Genomic DNA, 22,002 nt, shown 5'->3' on the forward strand with positions numbered 1-22,002 from the left:
ATTTATCGTGATAATATTGTTATTGTGAATTCTGTTGGCCACGATTTGTGTAGTGAAAATCTGATGTTCTGGCAGCACTTGCTAGAAGCATGCTTGAGAGTTTAAAACTTGGATTTTAGCTGAGCAAGTGGGTAGAGAGAGGGTGGGAAGAAAGAAAGGTTAGGTGCACTTCATTATGCATGAGGGCAGCTTCTTCAGGTGAGTAGTGGTGTGTAAGTTCTGTAATGAAATATTTCACAACAATACAATGAAAAAGTACCTTAATCACATTTAAACTCACTAGCTCCCACCAACTTAGAAGGATGCGCACATAAGCAACTGAATGTACAGATATCTATTGATTTTTATCTACATAATATACCTAAAATTGGAGTTCCAGATACAGCAGGTATAGACCAATGTATCCCACACATCAGTTATTTAACAAGTTTGACATCAGGGGAAGTCATTGTCAAAAATAAATGAGGCCTGGGGCAAAAATACCTTTTGGAACATCATAAAATGCTGAAAATGTATTTGGAGAGCTAGCAAATGCCCTGATAATTTAGTACCTTTATTTGCATTTCATCTGTTCCCTTTTTTCGGTGAGTTTTCAAATATTCACATGAATGCCCCTATGTAGGTGATTCATGGGAGGCTATAGGCCAGGGGGATTCTCTCCATTATTTTCTGGGCCAGAAAAATTGAGCAGGTGTTGATAAGAAAACAACTGAGTGCGCAGCCTGAAGCGGGAGAGGAAAATGCCAACCTCACAGAAACTACTGTGTCAACAAAAAAAATTAAATGACCAATATAGTGAGAAAACTGAACAATCGAAGAGTGGAAGATGGTCTGGTTAGTGGCAGAGAGTTAGGAAACCTCCACCAACCTCTTCTGCAAACCTGTAATGAGCTTTCCAGCATCGGGAAAAAAGTGAGAGAAACATATATTGCGATTAAACAATTGTGAATTTGAAAAGAGAGCTCAAAGTCACAAATTTTTCTTAGTTAGCCAAGTCCATATGTGGACTAATATTGTATTTACATGGTAAACAATTGTGAGAAAAATATACAAGTTGTGCAAGTTGAGTGTTTGTTTACCAGTACCATACAATGCAATGCATACATGTCATTTCAAAATTCAATAAAATTTGCCCCTGCAAAGGAGCAATATGCCCCAAAAAACAGATACAGAGGACAGAAAAATTGCACTCTGGGAGAAAAAAATAAGTTCTTTCCCTGCTGGTAGGTAATCCATACTAGGGATAACTGGATTTACCTGTGCCAGGAGCGAGTTTGTCGCCAGAACCCGTGCACTGTCCTTAACTTAAGGGCTGCTGAGCTCTTAAAATAGAGGGATTGAGTAAGGAAAGATCAGGAGACAGTGGTGGGGAATTCAGGGGGGAGAGGAAGGGGAATACCTGTTGCCTTAACCTTCATGTGAGATGTTTGGAGGAAAGGAAGATGGATGGATGGATCAAAATAGGGGGTAGAGCGCAAGATATGTTTTTACAGCAGTCTCTGTTCATAGTTGAGCTTCAAGGCCGAAGCTGAATCTTCAGTGAACAGCGAGGTCAAAACCAATCCATAAAGAAAAGGGGAAAAAAATATGATATATGAAATCTCTGTAGTACTGGGTGTATCAGTTTCTCATGGCTTACTCATCATCTGACACCCCCCCACCACCACCACGCTTTCTGCCTCCCTCCCTTTCTCTCCACTTTATCTGTCTTTGCCTCTTGTTAATTATATGTTTCACTTTCTGTGGTTTATCAAATTATTCTAGTTTTCATTGTAGTCATGTTTTTAAATGCTACATCAAAAGTTGATTAGAAGTTGAAGGCTGTCTCTGTATCTCTTGTGTTTCTCTCTCCCGGACTCCACCACCCGCCTCTTTCCAGTTCACTCCAGCCATCCGGCCTTGTCTCCAGACCATTGCCATCGGCCTCGTGGCCTTTGGAGACAACTACAGACGCCATCAGTCAGGAATAGGTCAGCACCATCTTTTCTGCAGTAGCAACGACCATCAGCCAGCCACTTCATTCTCATTCATGTATCATACTCATAACCGTGGCTCAACACTACATAGCTCCTTTGGCTCTCAAATGTGTACCTTTTGATGATGTGTGTTTGGATTGTAGATGCTCTTTCATCCTTTCGAATCTCTAGGGCTAGCTGATGTACTTCATGTATATTTCAGAATGTTTTGAACACTAACACAGTACAGAGACAGACTAGCACGCACCATCGTATACACATTTACACAAACGCACACACACGCACACACACTCACATGCGTAAATGTTGAACATTTTAAAATGGAATCGTCCAATTCTTATGGTTTCTTGTGCTCTTTGCTGCACCACAGTGGAGGCAGGAAATATTGCACCATATGGTGAGTCTACTGTACCATAACCTCTGCACCATAGTCCTCTGTAGTGAATTGAGAGGCACTATGAATGACTGAAGAAGCTGAATCTGTGACATAGCCCCTATCTTCCTAAATAGTTACACACAGCGCTGTAGGCTGTTGTCTTTATGAATTTTATCAATGAGTCTAAACAGGTCCAAGGCTGCAGTTAACATTATCTGAAAAAGGAAACCTTCACATTTCCTTGTTGTGTATGTTTGCCCTCGTGCATAAATTTGATGTTTTGGAAGTGTTGAATTTGAATGCAGCCTGTGTTTCATCAGCAGTAAAGTCCATGCAGACCACACAAGCTTGTGTTTCAACACAGCACTATCACAATAGAATAGAATTGTCTTGTGGAAATTGTTACTGATGTACCATCAGTAACAATTTAAGTGTGCTGTGAGGGATTTAAGTTGATTCAGTCTGTTGTGGCCACATCTCTGATGGTTCAAGGGAAGTTTGCTTTGTTTTTACACTCTTGTCTTTTTTTGCCGCACATGATGTCTTTTCTCTGTTCCTCCTTGCCCGATCCTTTGCTTACTCCCTCCTACTTTTGTTGTTCCAGTTAGTTTGTTTACTGATGTTGTTTTGAAATGCTAGTGCCCAGTCACTCACTCCAACTCTCTTTTCTACATGTCCTCTCTTTACTGCTTCCTTCCTCTTCCATCTGTTAATTCATACTCACTCACATTTTTCGAAGATTCTCTTTTTGTCTTTGCCAGTACTCAAAGGTTTTTCCTCCCAATTCTCAACCCTTATTTTCCCCACATTTCTCCTTCCGTAATCACTTTCCTGTCATTGTGCTACCTTATCTTTTCTTCTATACCCCATCTATTCTCTCATACCCATTATGATACCCTCCTCATCCTGATGAGCCTCCTCCCTCTCTCTCCCAGGTGTTGCAGCCAGCTCTTTCTTTACCTCAGGCAAGTATGCCATCGATCCAGAGCTGAGGGGGGCTGAGTTTGAACGCATCACCCAGAACCTGGACGTCCATTTCTGGAAGACTTTCTGGAATATTACTGAGACAGAGGTCCTGTCGGTGAGTGGACTATACACACATATATGCATAGGAATGCTCATCTGTAATCTAGCCGTGCTTTCATCATTAACCCATGCACACAGGAAAGTGCACTGCCCTGCTTTTTTTAATTTTAAAATTGTATCTGGGACATTTTACTTTTCTCTGGTAAAAGTATCTTCCTATCATTATGCATTTTGGCCTGCAGGCAGTTAGTAATAATAGAGTGGAATTCAATTTATTCAATGGGGTTCATGATTTATTCATTCAGTTTCTCTTTCTCTCCTTTGACCTGACTGGCTCTCTCACTCGTACTTTCTCTCTGTGACTGTTTCTATATGTCTCTCTCTCTGTCCGTCTCTCTGCATCTGGCTCTCTATTATCTCTCCCTCCAGAGTCTTGCCAGTATGACATCAACCACAGTCAAGGTGAACCGTGCTCTCTCTGTGCCCCCCATGCCCTTCGACCTTCCCGTGGTAGCCAACCCCAAAACAACTGTAACCATTGCGCCGCCGTCAGCACATATTGGCATTGCCCCCATTCAGATGAGGCTCATTTCTCACGAATTACGTGAAGGACAGGTAATGAGATGAAATCCTAATCCAGTTCACATCATAATGGCACAAAAACCATGATGCAGTTTTGCAAGAGACAGCTTGTATCTTTTTCCTCCGATGGCTGTTTTCAATCCATCTTACACAGCAGATGATTCTGTTCCTCTTTGATTGTCTTAAGTCTGTCCCTGCCTGCTGCCTCTGCCTTTGCTTTATCTGAAAGGCTTTAACAACATATCTATTTCTGCTGACTGCTAGAGTAAACAACAACTTCTCATCTTCCTAGATTCAAACCTATTCTCTCTCTCTCTCTCTCTCTCTCTCTCTCTCTCTCTCTCTCTCTCTCTCTCTCTCTCTCTCTCTCTCTCAGGTATCACACTCACTTTTTCTAGTGTGCCTCCCTTCCTAATTCTCTGGGGAGACTGCCCCTCTTCCATCTCAGGCTTTCTGTACCTCTTCCCTTCTCCTCTTTATGTTGACATCTCACCAGACTTGCTATCAGTGAATACTTTCAGCCATGGATCACTCTGCAGCATAACAACAGTATTTTTTTTTCTTCTAATATTGCAAAACACAAGTGTGTATCAGCAGAAACCCTCACCTCCCCTTACCTACCACCCTCCCTGGTTTTCTTAATGAATGAGAATTAGTATGTGTTAATGTTTTTACAGGAAGGGCTGGCAGCAAGCTGCTACAGAGTTGCTAGCTAATCCCTCTCTCAAAGGAGTGCTGTTGCTAACACTAGCAAAAAAAACTGAGGAATGAAAATAAGGCTTTGTTTTTGATGTGCACAGGCTGTAGACTGTCATCAGAGTGGTATCCACATGACAATTTGCTGTTACGTGATCTTTTGAACTATAAACAGTATATCTTGATTTAGTTTGTCTCCCTATCCTGACACATCTAATCTCTCTATCTGTTCATTCATCTTTACACTGTCTTATTCTCCTCCTCCCTCTCTCTCTTTCTCTCTCTCTCTTTCCAGGACAGTGAGGCTCTGCTGTCTCTCTCCCGCTCAGAGGGCGGCGCCATCTCTCTTTCACTGGGGCTAAAAACCAAGCGCAGCCCCTCATCTCCCTGCCTTGTGGTCCACTTCCATGGAGGAGGCTTTGTGGCACAGACGTCCAAGTCCCATGAGGTAAGACTCTACACTAGACCAGTTACTCACTAAGATTTCAAAGTGCCTCCAGAAGTCCTTGAGGGTCTTCCAGCAGTCCTCTGCTAAATGAGGAATAGTTAAATTTCACCATATTTTAAATCACTAGACATCATTACAAAACAGTGATTGTTTGTTGAGTGATTATTTTAATATAGTTTTACTCTTAATACTTAGAATTTGTGTGTCAGTCTGTGTTGAAGTATGGCATCTAAATAATTTATTTCGTGCACAAACCAAAATATCTTTTCATGTCAGGGTTCCTAGGGCAAAATTACTTCAAAGAGTGGTCCATGGCTTAATTAAAGTCAACATCCGGAACAAGAAAAACTTTGAAAACTCCTGCACTAAGCTACATTCATTAAGATGTTCTTTAGTCAAACTGGAAACACAAGATGTGGATTTCTACATTTTAAAACAGCTGAACATTTATTTTTTTCACATTCGAGGAAACTACTCAAATAATCAGTATCAGGTAGAAACGTGACTCATTTAACAGAAACATTTATTTTGTCAACATCAAACAAGGCAGAAAATTCAGGTAAGATGAAGGAAGTGCCTGTGCACTTGGTTTATTAGTCAAAGTGTGTTATGTGGCATCCAAATGTTTTCACCACTGCATCGCACGTCCATCCTCACGTGCCTGGTTCAGGAATTAGGTTCAGCACATTTTGCTGGAGTTTTTGATCCGATATCGTCACCGAAATCACCCAGCTCAGTTTCCCCTCTCACCTCCTCAATACGTCAACTTCTGCCTGTGTTTTCTCAAGCTAATTGTAATTGAACCTCAGCTAATTAAAGTGTTGAGGAGACTGACACTTGTTGTCAGCAGAGGAGCAGAGGGGTTACCAGACTGAGTTTCTCACTCAGTCAATAGCGTAGCTCCTAATGAGCCGTTAAGCTAATTATTGTGTAATTAATCCCGGCAAACTTGATAGAGAGGCTCTGCCCTCCATCCCTCCTTTAACTACCGTTGAGGGAGAGGCAAGGCTTGGCTCCATGTCATCCTCTGGAGTACTTGGCTTTTATTTTAATCCATTACTTCCTTTCATGTATCTCCTCCTCATCCCTCTTTTTTGTTGTTATAATTTTGGAATCTTTGTTAAAGATTACAGGACATTCACACACACTAATTTCGGCCTCATGTCTTAAAATTCGTGATGTCTCTTTTCATTATTTGCATTAATGTCCTCTGTTGCTCTCTAAAAAGCATCACACTTGTTAAACAATTTGAATTAAAGTTGGCTTGAGTGACCATGGTAGTAGCTGGAGGCTGTATTGTATTAGGCTGCTCCGTTCAGCTTAATTGGAGTGATAGGTTTATTTCTGCTCACAGCCCCTCTTCCTCCTCTCTTTCCTACACTCATGTGGTCATTTGCTGTGTGCGGTCTGTGCGTGGCAGCTGGCTACTTAGAGCCACTGTAAGACAAGGCTCCGTGAAATCGTCAAGGACATGGGCTGCCTTTATCTGCAGCTGCATAGCAACCAGAGGATGAGAGAGTGATCTGAGAAGGGGGTGAACGGCACTGTCATGTTGAATTAACGGAGAACGGTACAGCCCCGTAGAGAAAGATTACCCCAGGCACAAATGGAAGACTTGTCAGACTATCCCTTCTCCTTCCCTCCCTCTTATGGACTCTTCTCTCTCTTTTTTTTAACATCCTTCTTTTCAGTCTTTCTAATATCTCACAAATTCATTTTCTTTCACTCGGCATCCTTTTTTTTTTCATCTGTCCTTCCTGTTTCATTTTAGCACGTCCACTTCCCTTTCTCATTCCTCATTTCATTTAGTGCTTTCTATGCTTTTAATCCCCAAGGCACAGCTCAAAGCAGGCTGAGGCAGAGTGAATCGGTAGATGGAAACTTCTCTGCGGGTAGAAGCCTGTGGTGTCCCCTGCTCTCCTCCTTTCTCTCCTTCACTCCCTTCCTGCACCTCATTCTGCCTGTCCTGTCCTCCTGAATGTCAGTATTGAGTTTTGGGGATGATGGATTGTTGGACTTCAGGGGCAGAAGTCTGTGGTGCTCCAAATCTGCACCCCATGATTCTGAGACCACAATAATGGATGTACCACACACTGTGCATTTTGGAGTACACACACATGCACACACAAACACAGATCTTCAGGAGTGGGTGTGGGCGATATGGCAAAAATAAATGCCTTTTTTTTTTTTTTTCAGGCAAGGTCACAATACACTGTGATCATGATTCTTTTTTGTTTGTTTGTTTTGTAACTTACAGAACAGTAACAGTAACTTCTCTGTTTAAGAAAATATAGCCCCACAAGGAGACAAAACCTAAAAGAAAAAAAATAATAAAGAGTTATTTTATTTCATCTAGATTTTCAGCTGCAAGTCCCTCACCATGTCCCAACCTGAATGTTGTGAATTTTGTGTTCAGTTTTGTCACAGCGCTCCAAGTACAGCCGTGGAATGGCGGTGTTCGAAAAATATTTGCGGTAACTTGTAACATGGATTGGCTGTTTTTAAACCCTAATTTTCTAAAATTTTTTGTACGAATCATATTCATTGCCAGGTAACATGTCACTGTGTCGGTTTCCTCTTCCCCGCGCTGACTCGTCTTGTCATATGGAGTGTTTTTCTCAAATGTCTTTGTTAAAGTTGTTTGTTTTTGCCTTGTATCCTCTGTGAGGCTGAGGCTGATGCACGCACGAGATCTCCTTCCAGTTTCACAGTCGTATTACCATCTGACACATGAAAAGTGTAAACTCTGCAAATGACATTAACTGTTATTTGAGCTGCGTTGATTTTGGAAAACTCATTCTAGTTCACATTAGCGATTCACATTGAATTTATTTTGGGAACCATTTCTTCCGTGCTGCTATGATGCCAAATAAACAGGGGGAGGTACAGAAATCCAAAGTTCCACCTACTGTTTACTATTATTGGTTTATTGATTTGTCTGTCAGGGAAGGTGCAAAATGGACTAACAAGTAGCGTGATTTGCGGTTTGACTGTGCAAACAACTTTTAATGTGTGTATTTGTACTGTCAAGACAGCTGAGGGAAGTGCAGTGTAGCTGTACCACGGCACTCCTGATCTCTCAGTAAAGTCAGATTGTGGAGAAATTTTAATCATTCACAATCTGATATCATCGTATCACACTTCGTATACGGGAGTATTTTTGTGAGTATTTGGGCGGCACGAGGTATCAGCCCACAGAGACAGATTAACTACTCTGCCTGTCTGAGGATGAGTGAAACCGCAAGTCCGATTAACTTCTGCAAGTGACCCAGGCTCTTTCTTGTGCGTGCGTGTGTGTGTGTGTGTGTGTGTGTGTGTGTGTGTGTGTGTGTGTGTGTGTGTGTGTGTGTGTTTCTTTCTTTCTCTACGGATAGGATGCAAGTTTGCTGAGTCATGTAATATTAACCAGCCTTTGGGCACAGCTCAACAAACACATGCATGCGCAACACACACACACATACACACACACACACACACACACACACACACACACACGTACATATACACACTTTTCCTAAGCCCTGTAGGCTATTCTTTGTGAGTCTTCAGCTCTTCTTATGCACGCAAAAGATGAACTGTCTGACTGGCAGACTTGGCCACGGGTGCTGGCACATGTTGACACTCATTGTAGACTGTCAACAATGGCCATTGTTCGCATAGCTGCATGGAGACACACACACACACACACACACACACACACACACACACACACACACACACACACACACTCACACACACACACACCTAAAGAGTCCCTTTGCTGATTTGCACCAACACACATGGCCTGACCTAAACAGTATTTGAACTGCACGCACATTCACCTGTCAGCGGTCTCACTTTGAGATTTATTGTGACAGACAGGGCTTTAAGAGAGCACAGCCGACTCCTGGAGCTGGCTTTTTATGTGTTTTTTTTTTTTTTTTTTTTTTTTTTTTTCATTTTGAATCTTTGGCTGCTGAGGTGACATACAAACATACACACACACCGTGCTTTTCCTCGTATGGTGAACCAAGAGTCATCGCTTTCAGTGCCAGTGCTGTCACAGCTAGTCAAAAAGCTGCTGAGGGGAAGATAGGAGAGATGGAGGAGCACAGGAGTAAAGGTTTGTAAAAAGAATACTTTGTTGGATCAGTTTTGATTTGGCATTAGAAGGTCATTGCAAAAGTATCTGAAGTAAAGTTCTTGCCTTAGGTTTTCATAATAATGGTAACCTGACCTTAGATGGTAGCTACAACAAAAAGTGAAATACTCACTATCCTCAGGGTGAATTTTGTCTTGTGTGTTCTCCTCTGCCAAGTCCACACTGTCTTCATGTGTTATTTTGCCGACTCCGTTCACAAGCGGCAAACAAGGACATGTGTTCACCTTTGTTACTGCCATATGAGAAAAAATGAAATGGAGGTCACTGTAAGGGCAGTACTCATTCTCCTTTTGTCTAGACAGTAAGCTGGAAAGCAGACAGATGACATCAGAGGGGAATATGATTTTCATAACTTTTTATCCTTGCTTCTTAATGCTTTCTCACCTCCACATCTCTCTCTCCCTCTCTCTGTCCTCCTCCGTCTCCCTTTCGTATTATCGCATGTTTGTGTTGTTTCTAGAATAGAGTTGGAAAGTAGGTGGGGGTGCCCAGGGCTCTGGAAGTAAAAATCCCAGTCACTTTTCCAAATGCAATGTTTTATGATGGTCCATATGAGCATTTCCAACACCTGGATGGGCATGAATTTCTCCCAGTTGAATCATCAGTACAAACAAACAGCAATCAAAGGTACAAGAGTGTGCACATAAAAAACAGATTCAAAAAGGGTTCAAGTCAACTGCAAGTCCCACTGAGCATTGCCTCAAGAAACAGCCAGTTGCCGAGCTTAAATTTCTGTTGCTCACACAGGTGAAATTCAACTTTGCACAGCTTTGAGCCCACTTTGGACATACATTTTTGGATTGCAACAATGGTACAGTGTTTTGTCCCTGATTACATTTGGAAAACCACAATTGAAATATATTTCATGGTTTAACCAGGCGGCTTCACCACAGTAGTGGACAATGAGGCTCGTATTGCATTTGACATGCTGAACTGACAAATAAATGTTACTTCTCATAGATAAAATTGAAACATTAACAGACATTGGCCATAGCAAAGCCCTGTAGTATTGTTTGTTTATACAGGAGACTCCTGTGATTCTGGGTTGAAAAATATTGTGTTTGTTGTTCAAAGTAAAATTCTAAATGTGTGAAAACAACAGGAAAGGTACTTCTGAAGCTTTTAGCTCTGCCCTCTTCCCATCTGCATTATCAGCAAATGTGAGACTTATATTTTACTCTGCACATCCATCTCCATCCTCACCCCTGCTTTCTATCTCTCCAGCCCTATCTGAAGAGTTGGTCCCAGGAACTTGGTGTCCCCATCCTGTCAGTGGACTACTCCCTGGCCCCCGAGGCCCCTTTCCCCAGGGCCCTGGAGGAGTGTTTCTACGCGTACTGCTGGGCTCTCAGGAACCACCATCTACTGGGTACCCACACATTACTATACTTTTCATTGGACTTCGTGCTCTTATCTCCCCTATACGGTTTCTGCTTACTTACCAAGGTCATGGGAAAACTATCTGAGTTAGAGTTAATGTTTACCTTAGGTGAAGGTACGAATAGGAAGCCCTTAATCTGACATTAGTGAGTAGCCATAACAAAAACGGGATAAAACTCACTTTTCTCAGGGTGAAGTTGTCTTGTTGACCGTTTCTGCAACCCCTCGCTCAGGTTTACTAATCCCTGGATCGCTCAGAGGATTCAGGCATCACTTTGAAAGTAATCTCTCTTCTAGACTGCAGCACGGTGTCTCGCATTGCTGCAGTATCACACAAACACCGATGCTCAATATTCCAGCAATAAACAAAAGATATCTAGTGAGTTTCGGGTTACATTTCACTGGTGAAGCACGCTGCGTCAAATTAACAGTGCCTCTGATGCAATATGTTGTAGTACAAGAAGGCAATATGTTGGCTATAAGGCAAGACAGTGAGATATCACCCCCTCACAGCAAACACATACAGCAGTAACACAGGAGGAAGCAGCAGCAGACAGTTCATAGAAAGCTGAAGTGTGTCACACACTGCTTTTTTGCTCGTCACTGGTTTTTACATAGCTCTTTTCTCCCTCCCTCTCTCTGTTCCTTTCTGATCGTGTTACATATTCTCCTCTTTTATATTCTCCTTTTTGTTTTCCCCTTTTTTCTTCTATCCTTTCTTGTCACCTCTTTGTTCTCCACCCCATTTTTCTCTCAAGGTTGGACCGGGGAGAAAGTGTGTCTAGTTGGCGACAGCGCGGGAGGCAACTTGTGTGTGACGACATCGATGCGCGCCGCTGCTCACGGTGTGCGAATGCCAGATGGTATCGTGGCAGCCTACCCAGCTACCCTGCTCACCGCCTACGCCTCACCCTCCCGCCTGCTTACTCTTATGGATCCCCTGCTGCCACTCAGTGTGCTCTCCAGGTGTCTCAGCGCCTACGCAGGTAGGTGTGAGTGCGTGTGTGTATTTTTTTTTTTTAAATTTCAAAAAATAAATTTAAACAAAATTCGATCCAGTATTTCTTTATCTGGTGAGGCTGAAACAAGGTATAGATCTTTCACTTTCGCACTGTACACTCTGACAAAAGCGAGCGATAGGCCAATGGGAAATCAATTTTGAACCTGTCCTCTGTTCTTTCCAGCTCTCCTGCCTTTTCCTTTCCCTTTTTGCTTTTTTAACTTATTTTTCCCCTCCATTTCTCTATGTCTGTGCTACCTACTGTTACATCCCACATACTCTCTACATGATGGTTTGTAATAATAATGGAGACATCAATTTGTGTTGCATACTTTATTGGCTTGTAAAATTTTTTTTTTATAAGGATGGTAACAATAATGACATGAATCATAAATATGTTTTGTTAGCTATATATACTTGGAGGACCCTCTTTGACATGATTGCCCCATTTAGTTTTATGTGTTGTACATTATGTGTGTTGTGTGTAATGTCAATGCTCTGTTATTTTTTATCAGCTGTCTGTAATATAAATTGCCCTTTTTCGATATTAAATCTGCTCTGACATGCTGTCTTTACTCTATTGCTCCTTCTCTCCCGCTCTGCATGATTTCTTCCTCTTTCCCTATTACCTGTGGGGTTCTGGGGGAGTTTTTCTCTTGCTCGCTAAGAAGGTGTAAATCAAGGGGTGTTGTGCTGTTTTGTCTGTTGTTGGCCTGTAAAGCCCTTTTAGATTGTAAAGGGTATTTTGGAGCTCCAAATAAACCTGAATATCAAAGCTTTCATATCTTTTCTGTTCTCAGATATTCCCCCTCTTTTTCCATCCTCCACAATTTCTTTGCCTCCTCTGCAGCAACCCCCCACCCCCTCCTAACCGTCTTTCCATTTCTTCCTCTCCAGGCACTGAGCCGCAGACAGAGAAACAGGTGGAGAAGGTGAGCACACTGAGCATGGTGAGGAGAGACACAGCACTGCTGCTCCGAGATTTCCGACAGGGAGCCTCCAACTGGATCCACTCTCTGCTGGACCCCAACAGAGCTTCAGCGACCACCAACACAGATGCCGAGGTTCCAGCAGCACCCACTGGTACACTACATTTTGTGTTAGTGTGCATGTGAATGCTTGTGTGTGTGGGAACCTCAGGATATGGGAGGGTGGGATAAGTGTGTTTTTCTTGGCTGTTAAGTTTGTCGAGAGTTTTTTTGGCTGGATGAATGTCTAAAGTTTTCTCGGTGCAATCTGCCTGTGTCCCTACTGAGAAGTAGATCTGAATTTTTTTTTCTTTTTTCTTCTCTTTTTTTTTTTTTTTTTGTCTGTGCCTTAGCTTTCATATAGCCCAGCATCTCTTTGTCTCCTAGTTTCAGACCAAGAGAGCAGTAAATATATTATTACACATTTACAACAATTTATAAAAAGCTGTATATCAAAAATTTGCACTACTGAAGTCCATATTTACAAGATAATAGTTTCTTTTTCTCATATATATCAGAACATATACAATAGTAAAGGACAGGGGCTTTCAATGTTTTTCATGTTTTGAAACATTAAATTGCCTCTCATTTAGCTGTGGACTCCCATTGAAGTGATTTTGCCCTGACATGAAAAGATATTTTGGTTTGTATTAAATTGTTAGGTACTTGGACACTGAAAAATACATTGAAAGTGATGACATAAAAATGTAATGTCAAAATAATGTTAAAATGTGATTTTTTTGTTGTTTGTTTGTTTGTTTTTTGTTATTGTGACAGTTTGTACTGAATTAGATTCTAGTGAAATTTAGTTAGTCCTCATTTTGCTGATAACCTCATGGAAGCCCCTCAAAGAGCAACAGGCCTCTAGACCCCACTTTGAAAACTACTACTTAGGATATAGACATCTAAACTTAAACTTTTAAAATATATGCAGACTAATTTTAGCCTAGCCACCCAAAACCAGTCAGACTTCTTTAATATGTGTAATGATCATAAAATTGCTCAGACTTTGACCGTGTCTTCCTGGAAAAAAAAGAACCTATTGTTAAGATCCCCATCTAATTCTGTGTGTTAACCTCCCACCGGTTCAGACCGTTTGCTGTATGCCAGTGCATTTATCCAGTGTGTTTGTCTTAGCTGAGTATGCTAATTGCCCCAAAGTTCATTTACGCCCCATATGGAGGAGGTCATTGAAATGGATCCCCCTTATTTAACATTTAACTAACCAATTATCGCTCTGTCCCACCCTATTGCGTAACACTCCTGTAGTCCCATCCATATCAATTCACCTCCTTGGAGCGGCGGCGCTTTGACAGTAATTGTTAATTGTAGCCACCGTAAATCTAGTGGCGAATCATAATTTCCCCAGTGTCCCCTTAGCTAGGTGACACCCCCACAGCTGCGAGCTCAAACTAATGAGAGTGTCATTGGTGGGTGTACATTATTAAAAGGACATCATGGTACTGAGATGGTTCATTATTGAAGAGATGGGAGCGCAGAAGCTTTGTGAGGAGACCAGCCATGACAAGTCTTACAGCTGTGTTTTGACGGCTGGGGGCGGGACCAATGATATCACAAAGACAGCACTGTTTGAAATTCCCCCACCCACTTCTGTTTTCTTGTTCCTGATGTACCGCAATTTGCATTTTAGGCTTTTAACTGTTGGCTCTCAACCAGAGGACATACAATAAATGGAAAGAGCCAAATAAGTGAATTCTCTTTTTTGTGTACCATCTTCAGTGTTAGTACCGTAATGATGACTTTTTTTTTTCCTCCTACATCCTCTAACCGTCAGTGGCCTCAAGTGAATTTGAGTGGCCTCTTCATCTTTCATAAGTCCTTCAGTGTGCATGGTTAACTTTTTTTAATGAACCTGTCTCTCACTGTTTGTCTCTCTCAAACATACTCGGCTCTCTTTTCTGTTTATTTTGCACAATCACTCTCTCTCTTTCTTTCTCTCTCTCTTTTTTTCCTCAGACGGGGTGAGGAAGAGCATATCAGAGGCATCCATCTCTTCTCCTCACTCAGATCCTCCTGTGCCCCCACAGCCCTCAGACTTCTCCACCAGGAGAGTATCTCTTAAAAGCCAGACTTGCCAGGACCTGCTGGCCCACAACAGTCCCTCTACCCGCAGTGCACCACTGCTCACCGAGTGCACTGTACGTCACGCTTCAACATTGTTTTACAATACATGAACAGGTTTTAGGAACTAAGTTGATTTCCCCTCCCCAGAGCAACTGAGAATTAGCAAGCAAATAACGTTTCTTTGTATTGCTTAATGACATCTGGCTGTTGCTGGGCATATTGTTGCATGGGATTTAACTTGCAAACTTTTAGCTACAGAATGTCCTCTGACCACAAATCTACCCTGCTTTCCACCTACCATAGCATTGGAATTGCCATTTGATGATTATACCATCACAGAGTGCAAATTCCCCTTAGCCTCCTATCTAGGATCCAATTATCTCACCTTTCATACAGTTTGCATCAAAGAGAGTTGGAGTACATCTTGAAGGAGGTTATAATGTTAGACTGTCTTAACATTTCAGTGGCATGGAGACATGTTGGCTCGGCATCATATATTCCCTGCAGTGGTAATGTGTGTTTCACCTCACTGAACTCAGATGAGTTTATGTCACCCATGCCTCATAAACAGATTTGGCTACAGGATGCTGACTGAATACGTAACCTTTTTGGTTCTGCAGGTTCTGGCAAGGTGTTGGAGATTATCCCTTTGTGTGTTTTCACACAGGCAGACTGGATTAGTGGCTGGCTTGGGGAAAAATAGCTAGCAGGGGTGACGTCAGACTTGAAATGCTGCTGTGCTTTCCCTCCTTGAAATGGGGATTGTTCAGCCAAGACTCTTAGGCATTCAGCCAAGGTTTTTAGAAGGAGATTTTCAGAAGGGCAAAGGGATATATACATAACCATGGTTGCCTTACTAATATTTTATACTTTAGTTCCCATTTTCCTTAACATTACCATCTCCCTTGTTTAGTCAGTCTATAATTTAACCTCACCTGAATCATATTTCTTCCCTGTCCAGCCAGAAGACGTGAGTTTCTTCCTCTCCAAGGAACAAGATGACTCCATATCCAGCGCCCTGTCTTCAGTGGCCATACCACCCCCTGCTGGCCGGGAGGGGTCAGAGCTGGAGCACCCCAGGGAGTACCCTCTAGGGTTTGAGCCTCTGCGCTCGGAGCAGCTGGCTGAGATGAGGTTGCAGAGTTCTCCTGTGGTCAGGGACCCCTACTGCTCGCCACTGCTGGCCCCTGATAGCATGCTGAAAGGGCTGCCACCTGTACACATAGTGGTAAGGACAGGCAAAGGGAGGGATGGAGACAAGGATCAGATAGAGAATTTGGGGGGACGGACACCCTTGCAGGCCACAGGGTACAGCGCACCCAGTTCACTATATCAGGACAGTTCACCTGGTACAATAAGCTGTCAGTTACAAGTAACTTTTGAGTAATTTATTTTAATTGTGCACATTCTGTTGCACATATTGTATTGTCCTGCTTGAAAAATCCAAATAGGGCTGGGTGATATATGTTGATATTATATCAATATTGTGAGATGAGACTAGATATTGCCTGGAATTTGAATATTGTAATACTGTTGAGTGTCATCTTTTTGGCAATATCTCTTTGGCATGAGTGTCATCTTTTTACTGTATGTAAAAGCATAGTAAACCAAAAATGCATAATTTCTCATTAAAATGGTTCTTATGGTCATCGTGGGGTTTAAACATGACACTGAGTTTACAATCTTCATAAAGGATGCAGTACAGCAAAGGGATGTAAATTCTGAACTTAATGGACTAGCTGTTGTATTATTTGCTTGGTCATCATGTCTGCATTACATAATACCTACAGTATCATCATAGTATCAATATTGAGGTATTTGACCAAAGATATTGTAATATTTGATTTTGCCCATACTGCCTAGCCTTAATCAATTTGGTATTTCACCGATTTTTAAAGAAAAATAATTTGCAAATACTACATGATCCATGCCTGATCAAGACTCTGAACAAAGAGGTGGAGCCTTGGGACACTGGGGAGAGAAAACAAGGCAGTGACAAAATGTTGAAAGGGAGAGCACTCAGGAATATACCCTGTTCATAATCTCGGATCTAGATGAGACACTGAGATAAAGTGTAATATGAGGAATTAATGAGCTTGAAGCTTGCTCTTTCTTACTTAAACAAAAGTGTGTTAATATGAAAATGAGGAAATTGGCGCAGGTTTCAAAGTGGGTAGAGTGAGTCAGCGAGAATGTGAAGAAAGATGAGGAAGAAAGAGAAGGGGACGCTTGGCTTCCTTTTCTTCAACCCTTAATTAAGATTCTTGACATGTCTGAAGGGAACCCTAATTTGCTTTCTACTGTTCCTCCCCCTTCCCTCCCTCCCACTTCTTCTCTTTCCCTTCTCAGGCTTGTGCATTGGACCCCATGCTGGATGACTCGGTGATGTTTGCCAAGCGTTTGAGGAACGTGGACCAGCCTGTCACTTTATGCGTGGTGGACGACCTCCCCCATGGCTTTCTCAGCCTATCACAGCTCTCCAGGGAGACGAGAGAAGCTGCCAATGTCTGTGTGGAGCGAATCCGTTGTGTCTTTACCCAGGAGGACACGCCTCCGGAGCCACGCAAACACCGCAAGCTGGAACGGACCGATAGGGGTGTTGCTGTCTCTTCTGGGGAAACCAGTTCTCTCTTCATCGCTCCTGATGAGGGAGAGGAGCGAGCTGTTGGAATAGGGGCTAAAATTGCAGATGGGGAGGGCTTAGTTTCTGTGGCATCACAGAACAACACAGATGTCGGTGGTATAGGGGCTTAAATGGGGTTAGATAGAATAGAGGACTGCTGCTCATCCAAGGAGTGAAGAGAGAAAGAGTAAATGAAAGTCAGACAGATTTAGGCAATGCAAAGCCTAAGAGAGAGAGGGAGAGTTCAGAAAAGCAGGAGGAGGGAGAATTGAAGGAAGCTGGGAGATTGCCCAGTTTTTGAGATACAGAACAAAATAGAAGGGGAGCACTGAGATGCAACTTCCTCTGCTTTTGAATTCTCTTGTTACTTGACTTTGCACCACGGTGCACTGCTGCAAACCTCTGGCTGACAGACAAAACAAATACACCCACAAAAGACGGTCATATTTCAGAATAGGATGGTGATTTAGGAGCCGCTTTGATCAAAGACCAGCACTCACCCACACAAACCCACACACACAACACACATACTTAACATCTTTGCCATTGGGCGGCAGGGGCTCGGACATAAAGCAGTGCAGAAGGTTCTTGAGACGACGTCTGAATGGGTGATTCATGTAGGCCAAGGCAACCATTTGAGTCCCTAATCAGATAGTGGTAGGCACACTATAGGCTTCTCTATAGAGCCATCCCCATCTAAATGGCCACTTGTCCTTTAGGGAGCCATTCTAAATCACACTTAATAACTCCACATTGTGTTCTCTATTACGCTGGTTTGGCAGTCAATGCAGCTCACTTTGTGGATCGTAACTCTGTTGACTCTCCCAAATAGAATTGCAAAGCTAAAAGACAGCAGACTTAAATGCTCTAAACAGGATGGATTGATTTGCTCCTTCCTTAAAAATCCATTGCATTTGTTAATCATATTATTAATCCAATGCTTTAGTATTACTTTAATGTTGTTGTTTTTTTTCTAATGTATTATAACCTCCAATTCATCATTATAGCTTTTCTTTGTTGATTTATGTATTATGTTGTTTGGTATATGTCATCAATTGTTGCTTATTCCACATTTTTGAATGTGCTAAATATTTAACTCTGCTTCTCTAGCGACTGCTGCTCTGCCATCCTTTGCCTTCACAATTAGGTTCATATTCCGCTTTCAGAGTATTTCACAGGGACGCAGTGCCCTGTCTAGATGCTGCTGAGGTTTTTGTAGTGTTGACATTACTAATGCAAAAGATTGCATTTTATTGATTGTTATAGTGCAACTTTTTTGGAGATGCACTGAGATGCACTACTTTCTGAATACAGGGACACACTTGGAAAATCACAGCTCTGAAAAAAGACAGGCTTTTTTTTGGTTTAAGACTAAAAGTGAGTGCTTGTTTAGAGATAGAAGCAACAAGATCTACAGTCCTTAACTATCAATATGTGTTCTAATTCACTGCACTGATTTCCTCCCAAGTAGCCACGCTTACCCTCACCAAGTTTTATTCCTTCCCTACCCAATATATAGTGCGTCAATTCACCATTTCTCTTGAGCCAGGGGACTTCCTGTCTGAATACCTGCTTCTACAAATGAGGTTTTTAGAAAAGCCACAGGCCCTAGACCAAGAAAAGGGATTGTAAGAGCACTGTGTAAAAGGCACTGAACTTGTATTTGGCCAAGTACAAGTGGCTGATCGCCCAAAGTGAGCAGAATTTTTGCTGCTTGCTGTTGCATTAGGGGTCGACTTTGTCTTTGATGACCTCAGGGCACTCTGCCTAGCTTGTTGTCATTGAATCACTTTGAAGTTAAGGAAAATGTCCTTTGGAGGGTCAGTCCCTCTATCAAGTCCAACTAAATATAGATGCCAACAATGCTGGCGCTGTCGTGCCCTTGCCTGGTAGCAGGGCTGGGTTGCCAGGTCTGTAGAGAGGGATGCTGTGTGATGAATAGGATTTAGCTGAAGCTCTGAGTGCGAAATCCCCCCGTAGAAGAGCAGGATTTTCAGCAGGAAAGTCATGCTACAGGATTAGACCATGCTCAGTTCTGTCAGCTTGGAGTACTTACTGCAATATTTTTAGTCAGATTGATAGAGAGAACCAGGGCCGTGAAGAGGAGCAAAGTAATACACTCATCCTCTTGGAGATGCTGGGTTAAAGTTTGTGCTTGCATTACTGGTTGCTGTTAATGCTCACTCTGCACTTTTGCTGTAGTTCGTCTGTTGATCCGAGCAAGTCTATTTTAGACTTGCAGTTGTGTAGATACATGTCACTTTTTCGGTGCTCGGTTGCTGAATTTGCTGCTCAAGCTAAGTCTGCGTGTGTGCAGTCACATGACTGTAAATTGTGGTGTGTGTGAAGCCACCAACCCAGGTTAGAAACATGAGCTCACATGTGCACATCATTGTGTGTGGCATGCATTTACATAAAGACAGGACAGCGGTTTTCAGGTAAGAGACTGTTGGTGCTGTCAGTCTTGTGTTGTTGCATTGCAAGCTGTTTGACATTCATGGCTCTAATGGACAGCAGTAACCTGGATGAAGTGTACAGGCTTGACTTGTGCATCAGTACTGCAGATGCCACCTGTGCACCTGTACCTGCAGGGCTGCTGGGTCATCAGCTTTCTGAATAAAGCTTATATGGACTAGCACAACTCTTGACTTTTAAAGTGTTGCCCATACAATATGTTTAACTCTTTTTGCGTAGTTGTGGCTTGAGTTAGTAATTGTATGAATTGCTGTAGACGTTACATTGTGTCAAATGTGAACATTGCAGTTTAACTACCGTAAGCCTCTTGCCCTTGATGTCCGCTGCAAAAAGCTAACTCAAGTGCAGTTGATGATCTAAAGAGCCCATCTGGTGTTTTGGACAGATGAGGCATCCTACACTGCTGCTGTCATTAATCTGCACACCGTCAGTGTTGCAATTAAGGTTTAACCTCCACATTCCTTGCATTTGAGGTTTTGCCACTGCTTATGCTGCCTACAATTTGAGCTGTGATGATTTTACTCAGCATTATTTAGCGCAATTAGCGTTGTCTCATACAATGTGTATGTGTTGATGATACACAGAGCAGTTTTATAATCACAAATCATTGTCACACATTGTCCTTGTAAGTAAAAATGGTTGCAGTGGTTCAGTGTAATATTGTCTTTTGGTTGTGTAATTATCAGGTTGTAGAGCATACCTCTACCTTTTTCCTCAGTGAAAGCTTTTCCCTCAAGAGACTTTCTTGGCCCCAGGCTGATTTCAGTGAAGTGCAATGTGATAAACCCAACTGCAAACATAAGAGCTTGCAGCTTCAATGATTAGGTCAAGATACACAGCTATGCAGTTATATACCAGCATAAGTTCACTTTGTGATGACTTTGCTTCTTCTGACAGATATTCAGCAGACATTTACTGTGGTCAAATGTGTTTGAATCACTTGAGTTGAGACTTTATTGTTAGCATACCAAGTCATATGCTATGCCAATAAGTTTTTAAATAGACTGGATAAGATTCCACAAAATATGATCCTGTCACAATCACACCACTGCGTTCAACTGATCCTGACAGCTTCTCATAAACGCTTCCTAATGACAGCTCACTTGATTCACCAGTTAACCTGCAAATACACTTCAGGTTTCAAACAGAATCCAAAACTGCGCTCAGTCGTCGTATATCTAATGCACTGTCCTCATACTTTGAGCTAGAGCTGCTTCTAACACTTGTTTTCATTTTCAGCTAATGTCTTGATTATTTTCTTGATTAATTGACTAGTTTTTTTTATCTGAAAAAGCGAAAAGTTCCCCACAGCTGAAGGCGATGTCATCAAATGTCTTGTTTTGTCCCAACCAACAGTCCACAACCTAAAGATATTTAGTTTACATATTTACATTTGAGAAGCTGGAATAAGAGAATTTGGAAATCATCTTCTTAAAAATGACTCTATATGATTAATCAATTATCAAACTAGTTGGGGATTAATGTAATATTTGCGAACTAATCAATTATTTGACTAATCTTTGCAGCTCCTTATCAAGCCATTTGATGTTTAATTGTGTCAGTGAAAATGCAGGTGGTGTTCATTGTGATAGCGTGTGTGTACTCCATATGCAAATGTTAACACTGCAAAATGCAGTTTTGAAGTAGAACTTGATTTTACCTTGAAAAAAAAAAACATGCAAGCCATAGACTGGAAAAAATTAAGTTTACTTTTTTTTTTATTATTATTATTTCCTTTTATTAAAAAAAAACACCACAAGTGCAAACCTGTGAATAAAAATAATGAATGTATATTAAACAATGACATGATTTCTGTAGATAGTTTTTTTCTTTGAAATCTGTTCATCTGATTGACATGATTTTGACCCCTGCATTTTCTTTGCAGGATAAATTGATGTGTCAGATGCCACAAGTAGGCTGGTTTCTCTCCCTGTTGATTTTTATTGAAATAAATATATTCTCCCATGAATAAGATGTGTGTCCTTGCTCATTATTTAAGATTTTCTTTGCATCTAATAACTAAAAACTGTATGTCTGAGACTTTACTAACATTGATCGTATCTGGAAGCTGTTAATGTTATTTTGAGTATTGCATGAGAAAAACTTTAAATGAAATTCCACAAGTCGCTACCTTGATTCAATAAAGTGTTGATCAAAAAAAAAAAAAAAAAACATACCGCTAAGAAGGCTTTGTGCTCTTTTTCGTTTGTGATTATTTCTTTAAAC

The 22,002-nt window shown here is 41.7% G+C and overlaps 1 protein-coding gene across 4 annotated transcripts in view; it reads left to right on the plus strand.

Moving 5' to 3' along the window:
- The window catches only part of lipeb (lipase, hormone-sensitive b), a 34,086-nt gene extending 12,338 nt beyond the window's left edge, over nt 1-21,748 (plus strand). For 2 of the 4 annotated variants that reach the window (XM_030071545.1, XM_030071547.1), the window contains 11 exons: nt 1,880-1,970; nt 2,347-2,373; nt 3,288-3,433; nt 3,808-3,993; nt 4,952-5,104; nt 10,470-10,614; nt 11,384-11,611; nt 12,523-12,708; nt 14,571-14,752; nt 15,640-15,906; nt 17,028-21,748. In XM_030071545.1, coding sequence (XP_029927405.1) covers nt 1,880-1,970; nt 2,347-2,373; nt 3,288-3,433; nt 3,808-3,993; nt 4,952-5,104; nt 10,470-10,614; nt 11,384-11,611; nt 12,523-12,708; nt 14,571-14,752; nt 15,640-15,906; nt 17,028-17,432 — 2,016 coding nt within the window. In that variant the 3' untranslated portion in view covers nt 17,433-21,748. The remainder of the gene's footprint in view (nt 1-1,879; nt 1,971-2,346; nt 2,374-3,287; nt 3,434-3,807; nt 3,994-4,951; nt 5,105-10,469; nt 10,615-11,383; nt 11,612-12,522; nt 12,709-14,570; nt 14,753-15,639; nt 15,907-17,027) is intronic. The other 2 variants (XM_030071546.1, XM_030071548.1) reach the window with 1 other exon arrangement.
- The last annotated feature ends 254 nt before the right edge of the window (nt 21,749-22,002 follow it).

This window comes from Myripristis murdjan, chromosome 16 (assembly GCF_902150065.1).
Source record: "Myripristis murdjan chromosome 16, fMyrMur1.1, whole genome shotgun sequence".
Lineage (NCBI taxonomy): Eukaryota > Metazoa > Chordata > Actinopteri > Holocentriformes > Holocentridae > Myripristis > Myripristis murdjan.